This window comes from Alexandromys fortis, unplaced genomic scaffold (genome assembly GCF_014885135.2).
Source record: "Alexandromys fortis isolate MF-2015 unplaced genomic scaffold, M_Fortis_MF-2015_v1.1 scaffold_13, whole genome shotgun sequence".
Classification (NCBI taxonomy): Eukaryota; Metazoa; Chordata; class Mammalia; order Rodentia; family Cricetidae; genus Alexandromys; species Alexandromys fortis.
The window spans coordinates 12904465-12932200 of NW_026067908.1; the positions used below are offsets into that span (position 1 = coordinate 12904465).

Here is a 27736-nt window from a genome sequence, read left to right on the forward strand (position 1 = left end):
AGGCTCACTTTATTGTAGCCTGGGCAGTGTCCTGCGACTTGTTAGAAGATTTCCTTAGCTGGGTTGGAGCTACATGCCTATAATCCCATTGCTTGGCTGAGTCAGCAGCAGTTTCAGATCCAGGTCAGCCAAGGCTTTGTTTATGAGGCTCTGCCACCTGTCACCCTAAATCAAAAAGAAGGGGCAAATAAATTTAAATATTGTATATTTATTGAAATACAATTTGCATGTTATAAAGTCATCCACTTAAAGTATATGCTACGGTGCTTTATTTTGCTGTGGTCATGGGGCTCTAAAGGCACCACCAAAGTCAGTGTTTAGAACATGTTCATACCTATTAGTAATTACTCCTCATTATCCCCAAATTCCCAAGCCCATCCCTAAACAGTCACTAGTATACTTTCTGTCTTTATGGGTTTGTCTATTTCAGGCATATAATGTAACTAGAATTAAATAGTGTATGGTGTTGGTGGCAAGCTTGCTTCATATAATATAATGTTTTCACAGGTATTACCCGTGTGTAGCATGTTTTAGTATTTGATTTCCTTTTGTTGTCATGACATTCCATTGTATTTATATACTGCATTTTATTTAATCTGTTCATTATTGATAATAATTTGAATTTATGAATATACTGCATTATTATATAATCATTTCTATTTGTAAAATCTAGTGATGTCACTTGATTCGTAATTTTAGTGCTTTGTGTTTTTTCCTACAGTTTAGCTAAAGGTTTGTCAGATTTAATAGTCTGTTGACTTTTTCCTCTAGTTTCTGTTTTACTTATTTCCATTCTACCACGGTCCTTATGTAACTCTCTGGTGTTTTTGGGTTTAGTTTCTCTTTCTGAAAAAAATAGTTTCTCTTTCAGTGCATAGTGATCCTCATGACTTGGCTTCTCCATTGTTGTCATGGAGACATGGGGAATCACTGCCAGCTTCTTTAGACACATAGTTCCTTAAAGTATGAGATGAAATTACGGTTTCAAGAGTTTGTTTTCTTTATTTTAAATTTGAGTCTTGCTATTATCGCAGACCGGCCTTGAATTTTTGGTTCTCTTTCGTTAGTCTTCTGAACGCTGGGATTATCAACTGTGCCATGTCAGGATGAGGTATTTCTTTTGATTAGAAGCATTTCTGGCCATCACATCCCCCAGAGCCCGTAGCAGTATCTGGCCATCATCACCTGCCCTAGAGCCCTGCTGTAGCAGTATCTCACATGTTTTGGTGTGCTGCGTCTCCATACTTCTTACTTTCTGATTTCCTTTGGGAACAACTCTTTTTTAGAGTTCCTATTTCTTTTTTAGAAATAGTGTCTTTTTTCACTTATGCATATTTGTGAATTCCCTAATTATTCTTTTATTGTTAATTTATAGTTTATCCAAGTTTTAGTAAATACTTTATTTTCATCTTTTTGGTCTCTTCATATCTTGTCTTACGTCCTGGAGAATGTCTTATAACTTGTTGATAACAGTGTTATTCTGCTTTTGCCTAGTAGAGTATGGTATAACCAACCATCTTTAGACCACAGTGCTTGCATAGTTCTAAAATTCTTCTTTCTGTGTTGATCTTTAATATCATTGTCCTTTTAGTTCACAAAAGTGGGGTAATGTTGTATGTGTGGGTTTGCATTCCAGCAGCATGGAGGGGAAGGTTATCATGCCAAGTCTTTGAACTTGTACCTGTCTTTTGAATTAGTTTCAGCTCAAATGCTAAGGCTGAGAGACAGTTATAGTTCACTTAGGTGGGTCCTTCATAGTGATGCATAGTTCTCTTGTGCTGACTCGCTGCATCGCTGGGCATACAGTTAGATCATCATATGCTAGAGACTCCGTACTGGCCACTGTAGAAGTGAGGCCCAAGATTCAGATGGAATGCTTTCTTACTCCTTACCCTAGTAGTGAATCCTTCTAGAGTAACCTGTCAGCTGAGTAAAGTACAACTTTCAACACGAATGGATTCTTTCTCATGTTCACTTTATATAAAACGGACAATCTTCTTTCCTCTTCGTCAGAACGCAAAGGTTCTTGGTCAGAGAGGAGGAACTCTAGTCTTGTTGGTAGGCGGTCTCTGGAAAGGACAACCAGTGGCGATGATGCTTGCAACCTGACCAGCTTTCGGCCTGCCACCCTCACTGTGGCAAATTTTTTTAAGCAGGTAATGCTCTGTTTTGTGGGGACTTTGGGGAGGTGTTAGTAAGGCTATCACTTGCTTTTAGGAGAGCGGTTAACTGTTTTTCCATGTATGTCCATGCCATAATGTCAAGAACTTCTAGCAGCTTTTAAATAAAAATGAATATAAGAGTAAAAACTAGTAAGAATATGAAATAATTGACATTGTATTTGTTTTATCACTAACTTTATTTAAATGTTTACATTGACATTTTCAATGCATTAAAATTTGTCTTTCATACCTATATCTTATTCAGTTGTTATAATGAACTTATCTATTTTAATTGTTATTATCTTTAATTCTGTGTATGCACGTGTATCTGTGTGTGGGCATGTAGGCAGTTCCTTGCAGAGACCAGTGACATCAGATTGTCCTGGAGCCACAATTACAGGTGGTTAAAGCCCATATTATTATGGGTGTTAGGAACTGAGCTTGGGTCTTCTGCAGTACAGCACGTGGTCTTCACCGCTGAGCCGTCTAGACCCCAGTGGCCTTTTCTTAAATACTGACGGCTTGTGAATTGTCAGAGTGATGTGTGCTTCCCCACCCACCATATGCTGAACTTCACTGGCTCACCCGTGATTCATGGAGCAGAACTTCCCGACTCCACCTCTATGCTGAGTGTGGGAGGTAATGTTGAGTAGCCAAGACACTTTTTTCATCAAACATTTTATTCTACTTCTAATTTTCTGTCTACTTCTAATCTAATCAATGTTTTCCGCATGTCATTTCATGAAAATCAATTTAGTAGGTAACACACAGCTTTAAAAAAAAGTATTGAAAATCTGAAAAATAAGTGCATTTCATATATTGAGTTTAAATATTGCTTCCCAAATCCCTCCTTTTCCCTCTTTTTTTTTTTAATGTAGATACATTTGTACGTGTATGTATACACTGGGTTTTGATGTTAAATGGGTTTTATATTGTGAATGAAGATTTAAAAATTTAAAATGTGTTTTATGTGGCCAGATGACCCAAAAACTATGGAAGAATGAGAAGAAAACTTTCTATTAGTGTGACAGACTAGTGAGGTGTACCAACCATGAATTTGGGAGCAGATAAGAAAAAGCTCCTTCTGAGGTGTTACTCTGAGTGGGATGGAGCAAACCCTGGCCTGCTAGTGGATTGTACTTGAGAGGCCAAGAGCAGAATGCCTGTGCTTTGAGCTGGAGAAGTCTCCTTGAAGCCATGGTCCGTCAGCAGCTCTGAGCATGGATGGAGGGCTTCAAATTAAAGTATTATTTAACATATATAAAACAAAATGGGTTATCTGTATTGATGGTAATATGTCATGTTTTATTACATGTGTACATTGTGTAATCTTTATGTATGTTAAACATTTCCAACTTCGCAAATTTTGGTTACAGCTTTACTGTGAAAACTACATGTTCTCACAATATTTTGAAATTAGAGTTCATCATTTCAGTCTATAATCACACTCTAGTTGGCTCTGTTTTTAGTACTAGAAGTCGGGTACCGCACAAATGCTTATAAAAAGTTAAAAATAAACGATTGCTCGAAACACAGGGCAGAGCAAAGCTTTCCAGTTGACATTCTTCATTGAAAATATTTAGCTATAAATATGTATTATTTTTGTAGGTATTTTAAATAGCTAGACTATTATACATCACAAAAATGCAAATTAAGTAAAAAGCAGAGACTGGTTTTATTTAGCAAAGTAGAATTCAGTCAATAAATTTCCCTTATATGAGATTCAGCTCCACTTCCCCATTTTATGAGAAATTACTCCCTGTAGTTGTAGTGGTATAGTTAATCATGTAATGTTTCAAGTGTCCACAATTATTAGAAATACACAGAGGTTTTAAAAGAAAAGTAAATCCATACAGCGATTGTAAAGACATTTGTTTTATACATTAATACACTTGTGTTTTTGTGTCAGGGGCACACAGTACTAAACAAACAGTGACGGGAAAAGTTTCAGCTTGGCCATTCTCATGAGCTTAACTTCTTCCCTCATGTGGAGGTTGGCTGTGTCAGCTGACCTAGATTGGTTTCTAGAAAAACTCAGTTTTTCCATCCTCTACCAGAGGAAGAAATTCAAGAGCGGACCAGCCGGCTTGTATGAATGCTCTAAAAGTGTCAGTTTAGGTATTTGCTCAATGACAAGAGGGAGGTACATAGAGCCACGCATAGGGAATGAAATTGTGTCCCACCCAGTAAAAGGCACAGAAATGGATGGTAATCATCACTAAAGAAAGAAGGCTAGCTGGGTGGTGATGGCACATGCTTTCAATCCCAGCACTCAGGAGGCATAGGCAGGTGGATCTCTGAGTTTGAGGGCAGCCTGGTCTGCAGAGCGAGTTTCAGGACAGCCAGGGCTATACAAAGAATCTCTTCCTGTCTCAAAAAAAAAAAAAAAAAAACCAAACAAAAGAGTAGATGTTAGTAATAAAACTTAATGCATTACGAAAATAAAAAGTCTAGAGATAACCTTCAGTGTATTAATGAATAAAGAATGAAGATCTATATTCTGTGCTCAATAAAAAGAATATACTGCTTTATATACTGTTTTAGCAGCTAATGAAAATTTTAAATTAATTAATCATATAAAGCCTCTACCTTTTTTTTTAATTTTATTTATTTATTAAAGATTTCTGTCTCTTCCCCACTGCCGCCTCCCCTTTCCCTCCCCCTCCCCCAATCAAGTTCCCCTCCCTCGTCAGCCCAAAGAGCAATCAGGGTTCCCTGTCCTGTGGGAGGTCCAAAAGCCTCTACCTTTTATCTATTTTTATTTTTTGGTTTTTCTATATAGGGTTCTCTGTATATCCTTGGTTGTTCTGGAACTCTCTGTAGACCAGACTGATCTTGAACTCAGAGAGATCTGCCGGCCTCTGATTTCCAAGTTCTGGGACCAAAGGTGTATGCCCCATCTCGGCTTGATTTTTATTTTATAAAGCTACATTTTCTACCTTTAACTCAATAAAAGAACAATTATTATTGTTGTTATTTATTTTTGTGAAAATGTAGCATGTCTGAAGATTCTGGATTTGAGAATTTTTGGAATATAAAGTTAAAAAATATATGATCTAAATCGTAATTAGTAATTGTCCCATGTTTTTGTATTTGTCTTCTTTTGGTTCTGTTTTATGTCTACATTCTTATTTTTCTTTTTATACCTACCTTTAATTTGCATCGATTGTCTGTATACTAGATGTTGTATGAGTAATAGATCATAACTGTGTACGTAAATTAAATGATTTGTAGCATTATAAATCTCAGGTTTGAAAACAAGAGACAGGTTAGGAAGCTATTTCTCCTAATAAATACATCAGTCTTTCTGGCAGCATATATGCATAAGTTGGTGTTTATTTGCAAACACTAAAAATTTATTTCTTATTGCCTGCTTTTGTTTTATTAAATACTTTTTCTCAATATCATTGAAATTAGGAAGGAGACCGCTTAAGTGATGAAGATCTGTACAAGTTCCTTGCTGATATGAGAAGGCCATCTTCTGTCTTACGGAGGCTGAGACCGATTACAGGTATTTCCAGGTTTTGAGTGATACGGTAATTGTGACTAATAATTATTTGCCCCTTTTCCCGTTTATCTGGCCCATACATCTTTCTGTGCTCAATACATGTCAGTGTTTTCTGTCTCACTACCATGTGGGCTAACAATTTGGATTCTGAATTCAGAACCATTATTAAATGAGCTCTAAACTGAGAATGATGAATTATAATTGTGGCTGAACGTGCATATGTATGGACAGCAAGTATAAAGAAGCGGGTCACTGCTGCTGTTAGAGCCGACAGTCCAGAGTAGAACTGACCAGGAGTCTGCTAAACCAGATGGTAACATCTGTGCGAAGAACCTGTCAAGCTGAAAATCAAGTCACTTCCTCTGGAAGTTTAGCCAGTCCTGTACTAGTAGTCTTGCTTTTGTTTTGGTTTTTGAGTACCCAGGGTTCTCTGTGGAGCCCTGGCTGTCCTGCCTCTGCCTGTTGAGTGTTGGGATCAAAGGTGTGCGTCTACACACCCAACTTGCTCTCTTGTTCTTTAATTCTTTACTTCCCATTCTTTCAGTTAGCATTTACTATTTTACATGCACCTATGCATGGATGTCATTTTTAACAAATTGAATCTTGATAAAATGGAATGAGTTCAATATCTAAGTGCTTGATTATTGATTTCTATACTATTCATCACAGATTTTTATAAAATAATGCCAAAATCCTACTAAGAACAATCTGTGTTAGTAAAAGTTCTGTTGCTGTGGCAGATTGCTTCGAATGAAGATAAATTACCTAAGATTAATCAACTTCAAAGGAGGAATGTTTCCCTTTGACCCGCTTTTCAGAGCTTCCAGTCGATAGGCGAGCAGCTTTGCTTTGGGACCAGTCCTGAAGTGTAACACTTCGGTCCAGCAAAGCTGCTTAGTGTATGGTTCGCGGAAGTAGACGGAAGGACCAGGGCATGCTTCTCAGGGGCACACATCCGATGGTGGAACTTCCTCCCACTAGGCCCTACCCCTTAACATCTCTGTCATGCCCTAGTTAGTGCCATGCCCTAGTGAAAACTCTCTGGGAGGCACTGAGACCCAAGGGTAGACATCACAGAGCATTTATGTTCACAGTGACTTTTATAATGTATTTCTCACAGCTCAGCTGAAGATAGACATTTCTCCTGCACCTGAAAATCCCCATTATTGCCTAACCCCAGAACTGCTTCAGGTGAAGCTTTACCCTGACAGCCGAGTCAGGCCCACCAGAGAAATTCTGGAATTTCCTGCCAGGGATGTCTATGTTCCAAACACTACTTACAGGTAAGATATACAATCTTGGTAAATTCTGAGATAAAATACTGTATATTCTAATATTAAAATAGAACCAGGATGAAACTCTTAATCTTATGTATATTTATTACTTTTTCTGTCTCTTATGCCTTCTACTCTTAAAGCACAATTTTATTAATAATTGTCATGTATGTCATAAGCTGTGCCTATGTGCCAGGTATAATGTTAATGACCTTACAAACTATAACCCTCATGTTCTAGGTAATTAAGCTGAAGGATGGAGAAATTTAAAATATTGCTGAGCATCGCATTTTAGTGTGGTGGTGGCCAGCGTTTGATTATAGGGCTGTTTGGTTAAAGCGTTTGAACTGCAGATTTATGTTTCCTCAAATGTTAGGTATTAGTAGAATTTTGGGTTACAAATTAATCTAATGCATATGCTTCTGGCATCAGGCTGTAGGTAATCAGCACTTGTGGAGTGTATGTTGTGTAGATAGCAACGGGCTGTTATATGTACGGCTTCTCAGACTGAACACTGTGCAGCTGCTGTCTAGGCCTTTGCACACACTGCCTGAGAATGATGCTCCTTTGTTGTTAATAATAATTAATTGTGGAGATCAAGACTTGACATGTCTGTTGGGAAGTCTAGCAGGTAGCTCAGAGACAATCTAAAACAGAATTTGAGTTTCAGTCCGGACTCATATGCCATCCCAATAGTGCTACTACCATTTCCCAAGCTCCTCAGGCCCAAATTTCTGGAATCATAGTGCTTTACTTCTTTCCTTACCTACATTTCGTTTGGTCAACAAGTTATATAGATTCTACTTTTAAAATGTACCTCCAATCCAATGCTTTTTACCATTGTACCTTTTTAAAACTCTAGTGTAAGTTACCATATAGAGCATTACTGTCAGGTAGAAATATCATTAAACTAAACATGTACTTTACAATTTTATAGTTGCTATATGTTTATAATCAGGTGAAAGCAATAATTTTAATTGTTTTTAAAAAAATATAAATACCATATAATGCAAAATAATGTTTTATTCTTTTCTCTGTTTTCAGCATCTCATGTGTATTTTAGGTACACTTAAAATTCTTACAAGCCACATGTGATTAGAGACCTCTGTGTTGTATGGCTGCTAATCTCAGATTTTGCTGTACTTTCCTAGGTGATTTTATTTCCATTTTTATCTCTGTCAGTTCTTGACATTGTACCTAACAAGACTTTTACACGTTATAATTTTTGGCTTCTATTCCAAGCAGAAAATGTATTTATTCTTTACAGTAGTGTATTAGACTGTATTCTCTGTTACTGTCTTTCTCTCACACTCTGGTGTCCTTTGTTTTCTCACTGCATTTCATCTCAGTGACCTTCTGTTTGTCCGTGAACAAAGTTTTGCCTAGCAATTCACCATCAGAATCTCTTTGCCTTTCTTGCTTTTTCTCCTGTCTTTACACACTTAAACACTTCTTCCTAAGGTTCTCAACCTTCTTACTGCTAACTGGTCCACTTCCTCACTCTCCCAGCTTCTACCTCCTATACCATTCATTATCTGGAAGTTATAATTATGTTACTATTTTCATTTGCATATAATTGCTGTAAAAGGTACTGACTTACATTTTACAGATTACTTTTCAGCATCCATAATATCCTAGAACATGGAAAGCAGATAAATAAATATTTATTCAATGAGTTAAAAATACAAAGCTATAGAGTAATGGGAAAATGGGGTTTTCAGTCATGGATATGGCTATGAGTTCTGGGGCCACTTTTACTTTTGGGGTGGCTTAGGGAAAGTTACATATTGACTATTCAGGTTTTTTTTTTTTTTTTTTTTTTTGAGACAAAGTTTCTTTAATAGTCCTGGCTGTCCTGGAACTCTCTCAGTAGACCAGAATGGGCTCAAACTCACAGTGATCTGCCTGCCTCTGCCTCCTGAGTGCTAGGATTAAAGGTGTATTCTATGACAACCTGGCATACTCAGTTTTTATATTAATAAAAAATGAGGAGACAAACATTCAAATATGTCCACAAGTACTTATGAATAGCATTTAAAGGAAGAAAGTAATACAATTTATTCTACAAGTTATGTGTGAGAGTGCTTTATAGGACAGGAGTATGGAGCATAACCAACATACAGCATAACCAACGCTGTATATTGCTTAATTCAGAGACCTTCACCTCTGCTGCCCGCCCAGGAGAGCAGGTTCTGTTAGAAGACCTACAATTTGTGTTTCTCCCTCTTACCTTTGCTTGAAGTAGCTCAGAGTCAGAGAAAATAGAAATTAAAAACTTTGAGTTGTCTTTCCTTCATGTTTCTGCTTATCATTGTTATTTAATTACATTGTAATATTATGAAAAAAATTATATGAGTATGCTTGGAGATCACAGAGTAGAATAAGGCTTAAAACTGAAAACAGACGTAAGTTCTGCTGCCAGCCCACCCCCGTCTTGATTCAGGTAAAGGCTCTCCCTTCTGCTTTTGTGTCGGTGTTAGTTGTGCGTGTTATCTAACTCTCCACAACCTGACCAGTGTAGACGACTGGATTTTATTCCTGTTCTGCAGCCCGTTCTTTCTCCTAGAAGAGTTTTGTCCCCACCCTTCTGTCTTTCATCATTGAAACTTGATTACATGTCTGAGAGTGCAGCGAAGAATGTCCTCTTCCGCCTTGACGCTGTTGAACAGCGGATGCTTTCTAAGGTCGCCAGGCTGACTATATGAGTGTCTGTCTAGAAGCCAATTTACCATTATCCATTTCCACCATTATTCTAGACATTATTTACCATTATTCATTATCCATTTTTTATCCTAGAGATTTCTTTTTAAACTCCCCGAGGGAGTCATATTTCCCTCGTTTTTCTTTCTGGATGTATTTATTTTACTGAAAACTTTCAACATCTTCCTAACTATGATGTATGGAGGTACTTTAAGAAATGTACCTGATAATGTTTTTATTTCGTTTATTTTTTTTTTTTTTTTTAATATTTATTTATTATGTATACAATATTCTGTCTTTGTGTATGCCTGCAGGCCAGAAGAGGGCACCAGACCCCATTACAGATGGTTGTGAGCCACCATGTGGTTGCTGGGAATTGAACTCAGGACCTTTGGAAGAGCAAGCGATGCTCTTAACCTCTGAGCCATCTCTCCAGCCCTATTTCGTTTATTTTTGAGATGAGGTCTTGCCAGGCTGTGCAGGATGGCCTCTCACAAGCCCCTGGGCTCAGGTGCTCTCCCTCCCCAGCCTTTCTTCTCAGTGACTACAAGCACACACGTTTCCTCACTTCAGGTTGATTTTTTTGAATCTTCCCAGATTGACAGTTTTGTTAGGTACAGAATTCTAAGTTGTACATTTTTTTTAACAGCAGCTAGACAATGTCGCTACTCTCTTGCCCGTGGGTGTTGTTTTTGAGAAGTCTGATGCTATGTTTGCAAACTTGTTGTATCTTGTGGATACTCAAAGCAGTGCTTCTCAAACTGTGGGTCATGACCCCCACAGGAGTCACATATATATCCTGAGTATCAGATTCTAATTCATAACAGTAGCAGAATTACAGTTATGAAGTAGCAATGAAATAATTTTATGGTTGGGGTAACCATGACATGAGAACCTGTATAAAGGGTCACAGCATCAGGGAGGTTGAGAAGCACTGCTCTAAAGGAGTTCTCCAATTATTCTCTTTATTTCTTATGTTTTAAGGTTTCCTGTAGATACTACCTAGTGGTAGATGATAACGATTTAGTACCTTTTATTCTAATTATTTTCATTTAAATTAGTTTATTCAGTTTCATAGACATAAATTTCATAATTTCAGAGATGTTATTTTTGTATATGAGAAAAACATTAAGCTGAGACTAAGAGGCTTATTTGGTCTAAAATAAAATCTAGGTATAGCTTCCTTTTCTATAATCTTCATACTAAAGGATGAAAGATATGCAACATATATAATTGCATGTGTCATGAATAAAATGAAATATTCTCATCTTTGGATTATTGATTGATACATTATTAAAGCATCCCAGAATAATTTTTTTTTTTTCGAGACAGAGTTTCTCTGTGGTTTTGGAGCCTGTCCTGGAACTAGCTCTTGTAGACCAGGCTGGTCTCGAACTCACAGAGATCTGCCTGCCTCTGCCTCCCGAGTGCTGGGATTAAAGGTGTGCGCCACCACCGCCCGGCATCCCAGAATAATTTTATCTTACACTTTTGCCTCAAAATATGAATCATCATTTTCTAGAATTTTTAATGTCTTTCTGTGGGCATGGAATCTTGGATATAAATGACATCTAGAGAATATTATCTATATTAATTAGTAGAAGCTAGGAGCACTTGAGAAAACCTTGTTATAGAAGTTAAATGGGGTTGAGTGCAGGGCTTACCAAGCGAAGAAAACCTTGCTGAATGAGGCTTTTAAGTGCGTGTCTGATTTAATGTTCATACCCTCATGAAGGGACAGCAAGTAAATACATCAGAGAACGAAGTGCATTTTACACATTATAAAGGATATGATTTTGCTTTTGAATTTGTGCAAATTATGTAAATATGTAATAGTAAGTGCTTGAGGTAAATTGTTTATTTGGATTTGATTTTCATTTTTAGGATTGAACTTTTTATTATTTGAAATGGTTAGTATTAGTAAGTTCATCCAGAAACTATAGATGGGCTTCTATGTTAGCATTATTTAAAACTGCGATCAGTTGATTTTCTTTCTCTCAATATGGGAAAATGGAATCCCGTGTGCCCTAGAAATTCATACATTGCACAGTCTTAGAGAGGGTGATTTGAAATGCATGAAGACACTGGACTTTGCAGGTATAAATAGGTAAAAAGAGGAGGGATGGGCTGGTGAGATAGCTCTTTGGGTAAAATACTTGCTATGTTAGCTTGATGACTGAAGTTTGATCCCCTAAGAACCATTGTGGAAGGAAAGAGCCAACTTTCCATAGCTGTTTTCTGATTTCCACGTATGGGCCATGCATATGTCTCCCCTCCCCCATAATAAATAAAATGCAGAATGTAAAGGGAGGCTATGAAAGTTAGCATTGGCCAGTTTTGTGCTTTTTCTCGGACCTCCAGTGTTCACGGGACTGATAACCACACATGTAATTTTTGAGATAGGTTGTTGTTTTGTCGCCCAGAACTCAGGTTTCTTCCATCTCTGCCTCCCAGGTCTGAGGTTGCAAGTGTAAATTGTCGCATTGGATGACAGGCTTTTCCCTGTGTAGCTGGTGAGCTAGTTTTTAGTATCGTTAACCTAGAAGAGGCCCAGTCTTTGAAATCCTTTACAGTGGTAAATGATAGGTGCAATTAAGAATTGGAAGACATAGAACTAATAAACCACATAAGTGAAGCCTATCAACTAATTGCTTATGCTATCATATTATCACATAAAAGGCCCTGTGTAGTTGTTACGTTTGGATTAGCAGCAATGAGCCCTTTCTTACTGGGATTTTATTAAATGTTTGAAATTGCTTAGAAGTTAGTAGCTCCCTTGTGGTGTTACTTGTGTTCCAAATCATTTCTTGATGACTATTGTAGCCTTTGACTTGTACTAGATCAAGGTACATCTAATTGAGCAAATCCTTCTGTTTTATTGACATCCAGTTTTTTGAGACATGTCCACAAAGCACATGATATTCTTGGCAGACTGTGAGAGTTGCCCTCTTTCCCAACAATAGCCTAGTTGTGTTTGCTGTTGAACTTTTGTATCTTTGTTTTTCTATCTAGTTCATATTTTTTTAAAGTGTGGCTAGCAAATGTGCTATAACTAATGTAAGAGAGATTTGGTAATTATTAGTGTGAAGATCAAAATAAAACCATGCAGTTTGTATGATACTGCCCTTCACAGTTGGCTGTATGGACCCCTCCTCTGCATAAACACCAGTATTCTTATTGTCTGTGAAATGGTTGTTGTTCTGTTCTATGAAATACTAAATAAACACACACACACACACACACACACACAGAGAGAGAGAGAGAGAGAGAGAGAGAGAGAGAGAGAGAGAGAGAGAGAGAGAGAGAGAGATTAGTGTAATTAATTACGGTTGACTTCCTCATTATGTCAGTCACTGCATGTCATTTGTAGCTATGGGGTCTCTGTGACGGTAAGGACTCTGGGAGCCACAATAACAAATGTTAGTTTTAAAACCTACTTTGTCAAGTCCAAATGGATCCAAAGACCTCAACATAAAGCCAGCTACACTGAACCTTATAGAAGAGAAAGTGGGAAGTACACTTGAACTCATTGGCACAGGGAACCACTTCCTAAATGTAACCCCAGCAGCACAGATACTGAGAGAAACAATTAATAAATGGGACCTCCTGAAACAGAAAAGCTTCTGTAAAGCAAAGGACACAAGTCAACAAGACAAAACAACAGTCTACAGAGTAGGAAAAGATCTTCACCAACCTCACATCAGAGGTCTGATCTTCAAAATATACAAAGAACTCAAGAAATTGAACACCAAAAGATCACATAATCCAATAAAAAAAATGGAGTACAGACCTAAACAGAGAATTCTCAACAGAGGAATCTAAAATGGCTGAAAGACACTTTAAGGAAATGTTCAACATCCTTAGTCATCAGAGAAATGCAAATCAAAACAACTTTGAGATTCCATCTTAATCTGATGAATGAATCTTAATAAGAATGGCCAAGATCAAAAACACTGATGACAACTTATGCTGGAGAAGTTGTGAGGTTAAGGGAACACTCCTGCATTGCTGGTGGGGATGCAAGCTGGTACAACCCCTTTGGATGTCAGTATGGTGATTTCTCAGAAAATTAGGAAACAACCTTCCTCAAGACCCAGTAATACCACTTTTGGGTATATATCCGAAGGATGCTCAATCGTGCCACAAGGACATGTGCTCAGCTATGTTCATAGCAGCTTTGTTTATAATACCTAGAACCTGAAAACAACCTAAATGGCCCTCGATGAAAGAATGAATAAGAAAAATGTGGTACATTTACACAATGGAGTACTACACAACAGAAAAAAATAACGACAGCTTGAATTTTGCAGGAAAATGGATGGAGCTAGAAAACATTTTGAGTGAGGTAACCCAGACACAGAAAGGCAATTATCACATGTACTCACTCATAGGTGGTTTTTAAACATAAAGCAAAGAAAGCCAGCATACAAACTACAATCCCAGAGAATTTAGACAACAATGAGTACACTAAGAGAGTCTTACATAGATCTAATCTACATGAGAAGTAGAAAGTAGAAAAAGACAAGATCTCCTGAGTAAATTGGAAACATGCGGACCTTGGGGGAGGACTGAAGGGGGAGGGGAGAGGCAGGGAGGGGAGCAGAGAAAAATGTAGAGCTCAATAAATATCAATAAAAAATTATACAAAAAACTACTTGAAATTGTATGTTACTAGTTTTCTTTTGAGTCATTTGATACGCTTATAATGAACCTGTTTAATTTTGCCAATGTTTTATTTCAGGGTGCAGCTTGGCTAGTCAGACCAGGTCAGTGTGAGCACATGGGACTCACGTGACCTCTTATGGCTTGTCCTTGTGTTATGGTAGATCTCCCTTTGCAGAACAATTCTTGATTTTTGTGTATATGTGAATCCTATAATCTTACGTTTTTGGAATAATATTTTAGTTCATAAAATGCATAGGGTTAATAAAAGAAATCAATTATGTTGAATTAAAGTGATAAATATTAGTTATATTCTTTTTTGTTTGTGTTTATTTATTTATTATTGCTTTATAAATAATACCATTCAAAATTTCCATTTCCTCCCCTCCTCCCATTTCCCTCCCACTCCCCCACTCACCCTCTCCCTTCCTCCTCCAGTCCTAAGGGAGGGCAGGGTACCCTGCCCTGTGGGAAGTCCAAGGCCCTCCCCTCTCGATCCAGGATTAGGAAGGTATGCATGCAAATAGACTAGGATCCCCAAAAGCTAGTACATGCAGTAGAGACAAATCCCAGTTCCATTATCTAGTTATATTCTTTATTAACGAATTAAACTAAAACATTCTGTCCTTTGATATAATCAAAAACACTATTTTCTAAGCAGTATTTTGAGATAGCCATAATAGTTAGGATATAAAAATGTTTGCATTCTCAAGATCATAATTGTTATATGCTGCTAATACTGCTGTGGTTCATTATTTACATTCTTAATTTAATGTGAGTGGTACTGAAAATTAAGAGAATCTGTGAAAACTCATGAGAGGTCGATTTCCTAGCACGTTCATACTGCCACACAGGTGTTTTTAAAACCTCAGGGTGGTGGTGTGGGAGAGATAAAGTTCTAGAAACAGGAGCAGCCTGAAAAGAGTTCCGTTCATTTACCCTAAAAATTAAACTATTTCCATCAGAAGTGTTTGTATGGATTATTTTCTTAAAGGAGTTTGAACATTGATAACCTAAGATCCAACTTTATAAATATGTGCGTGTATTTAAACATTTTGTTCCTAAGACCATTGAAGTGCTTTCTCTGGCCGCGAGCACCCAGTGGGGCAGCTTTGGCAGGTGGCTATTCCTGGTTGGGGAATTGTAATCTGAAGCTTGGCTGCTTCTCTGAAGATGAGCAGCAACAATTCTATGTCTTTAAAGTTGTTTATTGCTGTTTCAATAAACCTTATCATTTTTAGGTGTGTTACTATCTTAGAGCGTTGGAGCTGTAGCAAACCGTTTATGTGGTTTACATGGAATTCTTTGTTATATTTATATTTTATAAAACTCATTTGAAACTTCACCCTATGAAGGCATATTGTGGGGGACTTGTCAACCTTGCTTTCACACTCAGCCTTGAACTGCCCTGGTGAAACCAATTGCGTAATTTTGCCCTAGGTGATTTTCACCCACAGAAAACACTTTGGACTTTGCTAAAAGGGGCAATTGTTTGACGACTTTCAGTTTTCAAAACTGCAGTGTTGGATAATCACTACGTAGTGTACACAGTGCCTTGCTTGTAGGTGTTAGTGTTAGGCACAAAAATGGGGTGAACTGTTATTCTGTACAGAAGGCAGTATGTATAAGAATACAAATTTGGAATAAGTTGTATAAAATAGGAATTCAAAAAATATTGGCTAGTTAATACATCTCTACTAGTGTATGAGTGAGCTAACTGCCGTGAGTAGTGCTACTAGAAAGATGTCAGTATGAAAACATGCTGTTGTATGAGAAAATATGGAAATAGATCATACAGTAACAGGTGACAATGGAATGAGAAGTGTGTATGCCAGCTCTCATACTGCTTAAGAGTAAGCTTTTGATGTGAGCTTTAACAGTAATTCACTAAGATCAGGTAGATGAATGTTTGATGCTCCTAGCCTTTTAATTACCGCTTTTCAATTTTTCCTATAATCTTCTAGGTTACTTTTCTGTCTATGTAATGCTACCATTTGAGGGCAATAGACACACGTGCTGCACAAGGAAGACTGGGTGACCATTTGCTAGAGCTGTGGGAGAAGGAAGCTTACCTGTACCTCAGAGTAGAAATATGTGCAATCCAGTCAGAACGAGGAGGAATTGCAGACAGATGGGGTTAACTAGGGACATACTAATAGGATGTTTTATGGTTTTTTGTTTTGTTTGGTTTTTTTGAGACAGGGTTTCTCTACGTAACATCCTTACTGTCCTGGAACTCTTTTTCTAGACCAGACTGGCCTTGAACTCACAGAGATCGCTTGCGGCTTCTGCCTACCAAGTACTGGGATTAAAGGCGTGCATCACCACCACCTGGCTAATAGGATGTTTTAAAGTGTATAAAGTTTGATTTCAAAAGAGCAGCATCATGCTGGGGGTAAAGTTGTTAAAGAGGAGCCAGGCGTGGTGGTGCATAAGTACAATCTCAGACCTTAGGAGGCAGAGAAAGATGGGTGGCATGGTTGAGGCCCGCTAGGCTGCCTCAAACACTGATCGGGCTCAGGTGCTAGGGACCTTGCATTCATTATTTAGGCAATTGCTCTTCTAATTGGAAAACAGTCCCGTAAACGTATGGCAATAGGATTTATGTGAGATCCACAAAAATGAATATGGCATCTTTTGGGAGCATCTCTTCTTAGGAGATTTTTGGAGAAATAACTTTTTATATGGAAGTAGATATATAGAGTATGAGATATGATTTGTATATAATAAAATACTGTGTTTTAAAGTAAGAGTCCAGTAAAATTTTAAGAGAATGTGGCATATCATCTTGTAATTTGAAAATTACAGGAATATTTTTAATTATTAACTGATGTTGTATTTCTATAGTAGATAGCCTTAAAACAGTTACAATGTGTTATTATAAATTTGTTATAGTATGATTGATAATTAGTGGGCTAGGAGTTGATCAGACTAAAGGCAATCCTTGAGAAGAAATCTTATCAGAAAGATTTCAAAAGAAGGTTATAGGATATGAGAGGCTGTGTTTACAATTTAAGTAAAAATCCAGACCTTCTCCAGGTTCCAGACTAATAGCCTGGTGGTGATGCCAATGGCTATAAAAGTTGAGAGGGTATGAAGTTTAGAGAGGAGTTGAAAAGAACTGCAAAGGGCTGGGCTACTGCGATGTACCTGCAGGATGGAGGAGAAGTGGCTAGTAAGCAGTGTGAGAAGGGGATCTAACGGAGATTATGGGTTGAGTGTGTAGAGTTGGGGAATTTTCCCATGGAAAATAGAGTCCATGAGTACAGACAGAATATTTGAGGGTCACATTTATAAATACCATCTTGGGACTGGGGGATGGCTCAGTCAGTGAAGTTTCCATCACAGAGCCCTGAGTGCTGAGTCTGAATTTCCATCACCTACTATGTAACATCCAGGTATGGGAGGCCCCCCTTGGCACCTCAGTGTTGGGTGCCAGAGACAGGTGGATTTCTGGAGCTGTTTGACTGGCTAGCTCCAGTTCAGTGTCAGACCGTTGTCTCAACAAGTAAGGGGGAGGGTGATGGGGTGGACAGCTCTCTCTCTCTCTCTCTCTCTCTCTCTCTCTCTCTCTCTCTCTCTCTCTCACACACACACACACACACACTTTTTCATGAACACAAGCATATTTTCCCTCTACACACAAGCCTCGCTCCCCCAGAAGAAAGCTTGTGTTGCTCCTTGATGGTCAGAGGGTAAGAGGAAGGACTAGACTTCTGAAGGTGGATCTGAGGGAGGGCTGGTGAGTGTAGCGGTACTGGAGGGTCACTAATAGTAAGTGCTAGAGAGAGCAAAGGGAAAGGGACTGACTGGAAAAGTCCCACTGGGTTCCACAACCGTGGGTCAGTGCTAAAATCTAATCCAGGCAAAGAAGTGAGACAGGACCAATGCTCTGGGAAATGCAAAGAGGAAGCCTTTCTCTTCCAGAAGAATCTCTCAATCTGAGCATTCTGGGGGCCGGGTGGGGGGAGACCATTTTGGTATTTCTAAAGGGAACAGAATGAAACCCATCGTCTGGGAGTGTGAGAAAATGAAGGAAAGCAGCTAGAAGGAACACCTGCTGTGCTGTGTCCTGAATCATTTGTGCCCCAGGGTTTCTTTTTTTCTTTTCTTTTCTTTTTTTTTTTTTTTTTTTTTTTTTTTTTTTTTATGGATTTTTTGTTTTGTTTTCTTTTTAGTATTCAGCTGTAAAACTTAAACTAAATTTTCGGCAGGTTGAATTGTAACTATGAAAACTGGCTTTTTCTTGCTTTAAATTTTTGGGTTTTTCTGTAGAAAAATATTAATGTAGGATCCACATAGACCCTATATGTCTCTTGTCTCTTATGTGATTTTAAAGATATGTACAATATAGTATAACGTAAGCTATCATGCTAGATACTGATTGAGGCAAGTCACAGTATAACTTGGATTCTACTTATATTTAAAGACTTGGTTTAACTCAGAATTTTTTTTGGAAGTTTTTCTAAGATACAGTTAACACTGAGCTGAAGAAATGGCTCAGTGTTTAAGAGCTCTGGCTGCTCTTCCTGAGAACCTGGGTTCAAGTCCCAGCACCCACATGGCAGCTCACAGCTGTCTGTAACTCCAGCTCCAAGAGATCATACACCCTCCACAGACATACATGTAGCCAAAACATCAATGCACGTGAAATAAAAATAAATAAAAAGATACATCTTTATGTGAATGTGTATATGACCTGTGTCCATGTGTCTGTGGAGGTGAAAAGAAGGCATTGAATCCCCTGAAGCTGGAGTTTCAGTGCTTATGAGCCCCCAGTGTAGGTGCTGGGAACCAAACTCAGGTCTTCTGCAAGAGCAGCAGGTGATCTTCTAACCATGGGGCAAAATACTTGAAACAAACGCTAATAGGTGCTGGATGTTATGATGCAAATACTTGTATCCAACGATCTTTTGGGAGTTAAAGTTTGAATTACTTTTTAGAAACAATCATTTTGTTTTAGAAACAATATTGTAATGTCAATGTCTAAGATGTTTTGAACATACATACCTATCAGGCTTTAAAATATGATAATCTATAATGATTTTTAATTCTACTTAAAATACACAAAATGTTGGCTCTACATTATGTCCAGGGATATTAAATTCTTCTTAAACTTCCATTTAATGCTACAAAGGCATTCATTCTTATTTCATTTTGACAGATGTCTCTTAAAATCACTATCATAGTATTAACTGTTGAAGTATATAAAATGTTCACAGTGTAGATAAGCTAAATATACGCTAAGTTACTGTCTTCTTGACACTGAAAGTCAGTATGATGTGGACCTGCCGCATTGGTAGACATTGGGCCTGGTGCAAAACCACTAATGCACTCAGCTTTATGTGACAGCCTTAAAAATTTACTCCAGACTATGTTGTAGCAAAATGAAGCATAATTTTATAAGTTCCTATTACAGATGTGTATTCTAAATTGACCAAATTTAATTCTGAAACTAGTAAGGTAGCATTTGAGACCTGTAAAAATATCACTTTTTAAAGTTTAACATGAAAACAGCACTTTTTTTAAGTTGAAGTACTTAAGATTTTAAATATAAGAATGATTAGAATTTACCCATTAGTTATGATTTATTTTGGAGCCATGTTTTTGTTTGTTTGTTTATTTATTTATTTTGAGACAAGGTTTTCTTGTGTAGCCCTGGCTGTACTGGAACACACACTATAGGCCACGCTGGCCTCGGACTCAGAGATCCGCCTGCCTCTGCCTCCTGAGTGCTGGGATTAAAGGCGTGCTCCACCACTCCCAGCTGACTCGCACTATCTTAAATTGATTCCCACAGCGCAAACATGAACAAATGATACTATTGTAGGAGGTTTGATTGAGAAAGACAAATGGTGTTAAATTGGTGTGATGGTGTCTGATCTTAATAGTGAATTCATTTCTCAAGCTTTCCATTAAAGATTTAATACCAGATTATTATACTACAGTAATCTGGGAGGACTTTAATATTTAATTTATTGGCCTTTTAATTTGTCTTATTTCATTCAAAGCTTTCTAAATCGGTGGGCTGAATCATCATTTTGGATGATTTGATAGAGTGTAATTTTCCGTTCTGAGACCTCCAGTAGATCCCTCTTCTCCTGTCTGGTTTGGATTTGGCTCTGGGTTTGTTGTATTTACCGTTTAGGTTGTTTTCTCCACATACGTCATACCACCACCAGCCTCCTAAAGAAGATAGATGTGTGATTTAATTGGATAATGCCTCTTGTCTAGTAGCTGTTAATGTTTTTCATGGTTATATCTTTATTTCATATAAACTATATTATGTGGTAGGTGCATGTATTCCAATATTTATTTTTGTAACCCACGTACACCATCAAAATAGTGTTTGAGGAGTATCATAGGCAAAATTGCCAGCTGAACCAGAATTAGCACTTCAAACTATAACCCAAAATAGATTTTTGTCTTTGGAGAGAATACTTACTTAAGATTAGTATTTAAAAAAATTGATATTATAGATAATAGTTAAAACTGTAGGGGGATACTTTGAAGAAAACAGTATTGGTATTAATGAAATACCTGAGTAACTTTCTGGACAGTAGAGCTGCCCCTTTGCTCTGTGATCCCATGTAGAAAACATCAGATCTCTGTGTTCCGGGAGTGCCTCGGGGACATTGCCAGCAGTCTCGGCCAGGTGTAGCGTGTAGTTGGTCTCGTGACTTCCCAGGCGCAGGGAATATTCGACATAGTGCTTGCTGTCTTTCCAGTCTTGGAGCTCAAGTCGTAAGATGTAGTTAGACTGTTTTACTATGGCATAGATCTTCTCTAGGCCCAGCCAAAATTCTCCTAGAGAGAAAAGGTGTGTGTGGGGGGAGCGACACCTGTGTATTGTTAGCTACAGATCAGGTCCTGACTGACTCGTTCGTCTTTGTGTGTGCCTTTGCCAAGCTCTCACTGTTTAGCCCAGACTGACCTCAAAGTTGAGATCTCCCTGCCTCAGCCCCTCCAGTGCTGTGATTAAGGTATATACAATCATGCTCCCTGGCCAATTTTTAACATTCTTTTCAATTCCCTGAAGTAAATGAGTTGTTTTAGTCCTGACTCCTTGGTTACTTTGAAGCCCTATAAAACATTTATATTACTGATATTGTGGTGTGTGCTTGTAATATTAATTAACTCTTGGGAGGTCAGACAGAAAGATTTGTTCAGGTCTCAGCTACACAGAGTTGTTTAAGGCTATCCTGGGCTACATGAGACCCTATCTCAAAAACTCAAAACAAATCCTTTCTAAAACTTTTATTAATGCACACTTTTGTGAAACTCATGTCTGTGTCTGGATATATACACTGTCCTTCCCTTTCTCTTTCCCTCTGTTCCTGAACTTTCCTTTCATTTTTATTTATTTTTACTTTCTTTGAGTTTTGGGCACTAACTCTGACTTCATGCACCTTGGGGAAGACTCTCCCACTGAACTACAGCCATTGGCTGTCCATTGGCTATGTGTGACTTTTTCTCCCTTAATTTTTTTTACTCTATATTAAAATCTTGTCTTGATAAACCCCAACTTTGCTTCAAAATGTAATTCACAAGATGTTTTATATATGATAGTATCACATTATTATAGGTATTTTAAGATTTGGTCATTGGTAGAGTAATATCTCATTTGTACCTCCTTATGTATATCAGATGTTAATTAATGTGCCTACATTCAGTCAAGAGAATGCTTTTATATATTCAGTTTTGGATAATACTGATAGAATTTTTCTCAAATGCAAAGTTACTTTAAAATAGAAAAAGAATCTCACAAATTAACACAAACATTAGATTTGAATGTTTTGTTATTAGTGTTTTTCTCTATAATTAAAACTTTTTATTCAGAATTCAAAACAGCAGTTGTATAAGTAGATCATTATACAGCCATTATTTAATGATAAAAATGAATACTTCATCATTGCTGCTGAGTTAGGATACTTCACTTAAGGATTATAAATGGAATTAGTTTCTGATTAGAAATCAATGAGCATTCTGAACTGTCAGTCTTTTAGTGTTAAACTCAATCTCAGAAGAGTTATGCAGTGGCATTTCATTTGTATTTTAATAAATAAAGCTTGCCTAAAGATCAGAAAAGTAAAACAGCCACACCGCCAGCCTTGCAGGCCAGGCAGCAATGACACAGACCTTTAATCCCAGTAACCACAATGACACACACCTTTAATCCCAGTAACCACACTAGCTTGCCATGGAAACCAGTCAGTAATGGTGCACACCCTTAATCCCAGAACTAGAGAGGATTATAAAATGGGAGGAGAGAGTTCTTAGTTACAGTCTCATTCTGAAGTTTCCTAGAGGAAGGATCACCATTTTAGCCTGAGGTAGAGGTAAGAGCTAGTGCCTGCCTGTTTTGCTTTTCTGACCTTAGGTTGAACCCCAATTTCTGTCTCTGAGGTTTTTATTAATTGTGCTTCAGAGTTAGAACTATAAAATATTACTGAATTTACCTTCTCTTTAGGGATTTAACTAGTATTGTGAGTAGAGAATTTTAAAAATAGTCAAGTAGTACTGAGTCTTAAAAATTTGGTGTAATGGCAGATGCATTCCACTCTATAAGTGAATATTTACACACTCACAGAAGTCCATAATGTGTTTTTGGGATTTTAAGTATCTGTTTATTTTATATTCTTTTGGTTATTTTTATAGTTTAGTTTTGTGATCAAAGTAGAATATTCTACATTAACTATATCGCAGAGAACCACAGCTTTGTAATATGTATTTACAATACTTCAATAATTAAAATTGAAATTAGTATTTAAGTAGCTAGACACTGTATCTCTGACAGTTCCCCTGTGCGTTCTAACTCTGTTTCATTTTTTACTTTATTACTTTCTTTAAGCGGCAGGGATCAGTCCCAGTGTAGTGCTAGTCAGGTGCTCTGCCCCATTTTAACCTCTTGTCACTTGTACGTAAAATATCAATGAAGGAGTACTATAATGCTGCCTTTGCAGCTCATTCATAGCCTTACTGCTCTCTAAAGCCCATGGCACTTATGTTTTTCCCTAATAACCATTATGATAATCATGAACTATTGAATTAAATTTCAATAAGCATACTTAAGAGCAGACATGTATTAGTACAATAATTATGCTTGTTAACGTGTAAAATTTATCAATCAGTTTTATGAAGACTAGTTTTTTTTGTTTATTGTTACATTTCCACTGTCCATTTTATAATTGTTTCTTAACTTATATTCTTTTTCTTTGAAAATGGATCTCAGTGTGTGGTCCAGACTGGCCTTGAACTTTCCATCCTCTGCTTCATTCCAATCCCCCGCCCCCAGGGTTAAAAATCTCAGGCCTGTATCAGTACATCCAGTTCGTATTGTTAAATTAGCAGATAAATGAATAATGTTAATAATGTAAAGATCTCAGGCCTGTATCCAGTCAATATTGTTAAATATGCAGATAAATGAATAATGTTAATAGTGTTAATAAAGATCTCAGGCCTATATCAGTACATCCAGTTCATATTGTTAAATTAGCAGATAAGTGGATAATACAAGGAAATCACTTTACCGTCAAATCTTCCAAAACCGTTTTTGTAGTTCTCCCACGTTTCATTGAAGTCTTGTGACCCATCTTTCCGGTGTTGAATTAATGTCCATGGGCTACCTGGAGGGTGTTAATGGATGTAGTTATTCTTAGTAGAGTAATGTTAATGTGAAAAATGACCATGTTTTAAGTTTGGTTTTAATTGGTGACTTTGTTAATTTGGTATTATATAGTTAAAGTAATGTACTTTATTATTTATTATGGTCCCAAATTTGCAGAAATAATCATATTTGGTTCATTAATAACAGGCTTAGTCTTGGTAATAGGCAATGAATATCTTTAATTTACTTTAGCCCATTCTTTGCTTAGGCAGGTTTTACCTGATTGGGTGTCACAGTACACATTAAACACTTGAGAGTTGCTTGTTCTAATGGCATACACGCCACTTGTATGTTCACCTCTGTTATAAATGGCAGAGCAGTCAGCAGGAAGGTCTAGAATTAACAAACATAATAATGTAATGTTTAGGAGTAGAATATTTTTGGAGCTTGATGGAGTTGCTGTTTCATGGAATTGGTGTGACTGTTCAGTAATGTTTATGCAAAGGCATATTTGCTAGACAGCAAACTATCCAACTAACATTAAAATAACATTTCCAACTTACTTATTTTAAAGAAAACCCACAAAATGAGAATTTTAAAAGGCATTACTAATTTGTTAGGCATAGTAAGAATATTAAGTAGAGGAAGTTCAGTACAGGGTTTGGTTCATAACTAGAATCTACAGATGTGCAGAAGCAGTGAACATACAGGAAGAAAGCTAACAGGTATATTTCCTATGTGAATTACATAAACAATAATAATTGTTGGGAATATATTGTTTTGTTGAAGTCTGGTTGGAAGTAAGAGATTTTGTTCCCCGGAACTTTTGTTATATCTGTAAGAGATTTAAGCAGAAAAGAAAGCAGAATTTTTGAAGAGAAGAATTTCATAATCCTTATCAGTTTTTAGAAGTGTATTTTTTCTTTATACACATGACTGTATTTTGTTGCTTTTGAAAGTAATTTTTAAATAATGACCTTAGGCCCCTTGCATAGGTTTCTAAGTCTCTTATAAACATGAGCTTATTCTTTTTCTACACATGCAGTATCATTTTCTATCTATGAAATTAATAATTAATAATTAGTCCATGTTTTTATATTAGCTTCATATCTTAATACCATATATAGTGTTAAAATGTTAAAAAAATAAGAAACTAAAAAATTAAGTTGACATTTGGTATTTGATATATATGTCTTTTTACTTTTTTAGTCTAGATCAGGTCCTAAAAATTGGGAATTATATAGATAAACCCCACCAGATTATCTTACCATCTTGTTCTATATTTTTTGTTTCATTCGGTTGAAGAGCGGGAGTAGTTCTTGGTGCTCTTGATTTAGAAGAAAGGGAATTTTCTGTGGGTTCTTGAATACCAGTCTTTCTGAGCTGATAAAAGAATATAAATCTACTTTTAAAATGCTATTGAATATATAATTAAGAAATTCTGGGTAAGGATACCAAAAAGTACAATTATGTACATGTTGTCTTTGAGTTTATAATGTTTTCTATGGTAAAAACAATAAATTGGGCTGGAAATAGAGCTCAATGGCAAGGGTGCCTGCTGAGCCTGTGCATAAAGGTCTGACCCCAGCTCTACAAGGGAGCAAAGAGGAATAAACAGTGCTTTTCCGAATATATAGGCATTCTGTTCTTGAGACATTTAATCAAACATATTATTTAATAAGTAACAAAATTAAGAGAATGAAACAAACAAAGCAAGACATTGATTAAAAGGAAAAGAACCAGTAAGGCTATATGCTTTGCTTAAAATATTTGAATATGTTCTCTTTCCAACAGTATGGATCACAATCTTGGCCAACTTTATTAACTTTTGTGTGCCAAGTATGATATTGCCATGGTCAGTTCAAATGTTGAATGCCTACTCTGTGTTTGTACAGTATTTTATGTGAAGGGTTTTAGTAAATAAAGTAATAGGAAAAGAATCCTAGGTTCATAGATCTTCCAGTTTAATTCAGGGATAGGCAAGAAATAACTTTATATTTATGCTAAATATAAAGATGTTGAGAAATAATTGGATTAGTGACTTTTGGGGGGAACTTTTATTTTTGATTAAATGCCTTGACAGCTTTACTGAACATTTTGTATTTGATGAAAGTATATGAGAAGTGCAGATACCTGAAAAAAAAAGAGCATTTTAGACAGAGGTCCTGGGGCAGCATGTTTCATGTGCTTCAGGAACAACAAGGAAGCCAGTGAGATAGAATCAGTGAGATGATCAGGTTCTCAGGGTAGTGATAAGTAAGACAGGAAGCTATTGTGGGGGTTTTGAGCAGAACAGGTTCAGGACCTGATTTAAAATCCAATTGGATCACTTTAATGCACGCAGTTATGAATCCTTTTTCCTCGCAGTTTATATGATAGGCTCTGCTGTTTGCTTTGTAGAACATGTGAGGAAACCGCAAGACAGGTTAGTTGCCAGTTGCACAGAAAGTTTGCAAACAGATGATTAGCTGTGGAGGGCTGTCTTAACAGCCCATGTTGACATCAGGCAGTGCGTCAGATCGAACAGAGCATTAGGCTGACTTACCTGGTTTTCTATTTCTTTTATCTGGCTGTGCTGTTGACTTAATTGTTTATATTGCTCTTCCACAGTCTGGAGGAGGTCTTTGATGCTGTTATCTTGCTGTTCTACAAAACTCTGCACACAGATTGTAGTTTGTTTAAAATTTTCTCTGTCTTTTTAAGTTTTTATTCATTTTTAACAGTCATCTAATTTTAAACTGGTAGTGGGTTAGAAAAGTGAACATTGGCTATCATTATTCTGTGTTTTTTCAAATAATATATACTTTTGTTACTATATTAAAAATTACCATTTCTAAAATTTTCTGAGTTTTATTTAAACTAAAAGAAACAAAGTTTCAAAGGAATTAAAACATACCATTTGCAGTATTAATCTAGTTTTGTTTATGGAAGAATAGTATTAAATTTAATTTTTAAATTTTTTTTACCTCTAGTAATTAGCAGTAACATAATAATTGAACATTATAAACTTTATTGCTCAACTGATATTTAATCATAATATGAAATATATATTTTAGCTATTTTCAAATATATTAGGCAAGCAAAACTGAATTGAAGTTACAGAGGAAATTTTATTTCCTAGTAAAATTTCTTTCTGGAAAGTATTAAGTAGTTTAGTAGCATGGCAGAGTATTTAAAATAGTACTTTTTTAGGATATATTTTTAAAAATCCACATGGAAAATAGTTATGAGTTCTACTTACTTTAAGTGACGTCACTTCTGGGTGCTCCTGAGTCCCAGGTTGGCTTTGAATTAAATTCATTAGCTGCTCCTCCAAAGCACCGACTTTTTGTTGAAGTGCGGTTTTCTCTTCTAGTAGGTTTTCAAGTTTGGAGTTGAGTTCAAGTGACATATTCTTCACCTCCTCATTTCTGACTCGTAGTTTGGATGTAGTTCTTCTTAGTTCCTTTTCCTCTTCTCTGATTTCGTTGGTTTGAAGTGATAGGTCATAAAAAGATTGATCAAATATATTGAGTTTCTGAAATATGTCATTAATTTGTCCCTTAGTCTTATGGACAAAATCTTTAAGTCCATGTCCCAGCTGAAGGAGGCCATTGGCTAAAATTTTGACATCATCTAACATAGCAAATCTTGATTTTGGCTCTGAAGATACAGAATCAAATGATGAATTGTCTGTATCAATTCTGGACGAAATTACTAGAGGAACAATAAAAAGAAATATTTTAATTGTGTGCATTTTTGTCCTAATTATTCAATTTTAAGCAATTTGGACCTACTTCCTCCTGTAAGGAGAGCTGAACCTCTTGACTTTATATACACGGCT

General features: G+C 36.7%; 2 protein-coding genes and 1 long non-coding RNA gene across 11 annotated transcripts in view; 1 reads left to right on the plus strand and 2 right to left on the minus strand.

Moving 5' to 3' along the window:
* The window catches only part of Dock7 (dedicator of cytokinesis 7), a 185533-nt gene that overhangs the window by 52101 nt on the left and 105696 nt on the right, over window positions 1-27736 (plus strand). For all 7 annotated transcript variants that reach the window (XM_050136364.1, XM_050136365.1, XM_050136367.1 and 4 more), the window contains exons 12-14: window positions 2014-2156; window positions 5580-5673; window positions 6791-6953. In XM_050136364.1, coding sequence (XP_049992321.1) covers window positions 2014-2156; window positions 5580-5673; window positions 6791-6953 — 400 coding nt within the window. The remainder of the gene's footprint in view (window positions 1-2013; window positions 2157-5579; window positions 5674-6790; window positions 6954-27736) is intronic.
* Window positions 36-27720, minus strand: Angptl3 (angiopoietin like 3). 3 transcript variants are annotated; one of them, XM_050136372.1, is made up of 7 exons: window positions 27155-27717; window positions 26459-26569; window positions 25182-25296; window positions 24193-24306; window positions 23837-23932; window positions 20847-21113; window positions 20258-20492 (listed from the first exon to the last, which is right to left on the minus strand). In XM_050136372.1, the coding sequence occupies exons 1-7, from the start codon at window positions 27647-27649 to the stop codon at window positions 20308-20310; spliced, it is 1383 nt and encodes a 460-aa protein (XP_049992329.1). In that variant the 5' UTR covers window positions 27650-27717; the 3' UTR covers window positions 20258-20307. The 3 variants fall into 3 exon arrangements, with proteins under 3 accessions (XP_049992331.1, XP_049992329.1, XP_049992330.1); XM_050136374.1 differs by lacking the exons at window positions 20258-20492; window positions 20847-21113 and adding an exon at window positions 36-165 and having other exon boundaries at window positions 27155-27720; XM_050136373.1 differs by lacking the exon at window positions 24193-24306 and having other exon boundaries at window positions 27155-27718.
* On the minus strand, window positions 3814-9890 carry LOC126498040 (uncharacterized). The gene is made up of 2 exons (XR_007590753.1): window positions 8545-9890; window positions 3814-4529 (listed from the first exon to the last, which is right to left on the minus strand). It is a non-coding gene; the product is annotated as an uncharacterized lncRNA (long non-coding RNA).

Excerpts from the sequence above, each read along its gene's own strand:
- Angptl3 (XM_050136372.1), bottom strand. The coding sequence starts at position 27,649 with ATGCACACAATTAAAATATTTCTTTTTATTGTTCCTCTAGTAATTTCG. Across the intron at positions 24,307-25,181 it reads AAAAAATATAGAACAAGATG|ACCTTCCTGCTGACTGCTCT; the intron begins GTAAGATAATCT and ends TGTTAATTCTAG. Across the intron at positions 23,933-24,192 it reads GTACTGTGACACCCAATCAG|GTAGCCCATGGACATTAATT; the intron begins GTAAAACCTGCC and ends AACACCCTCCAG.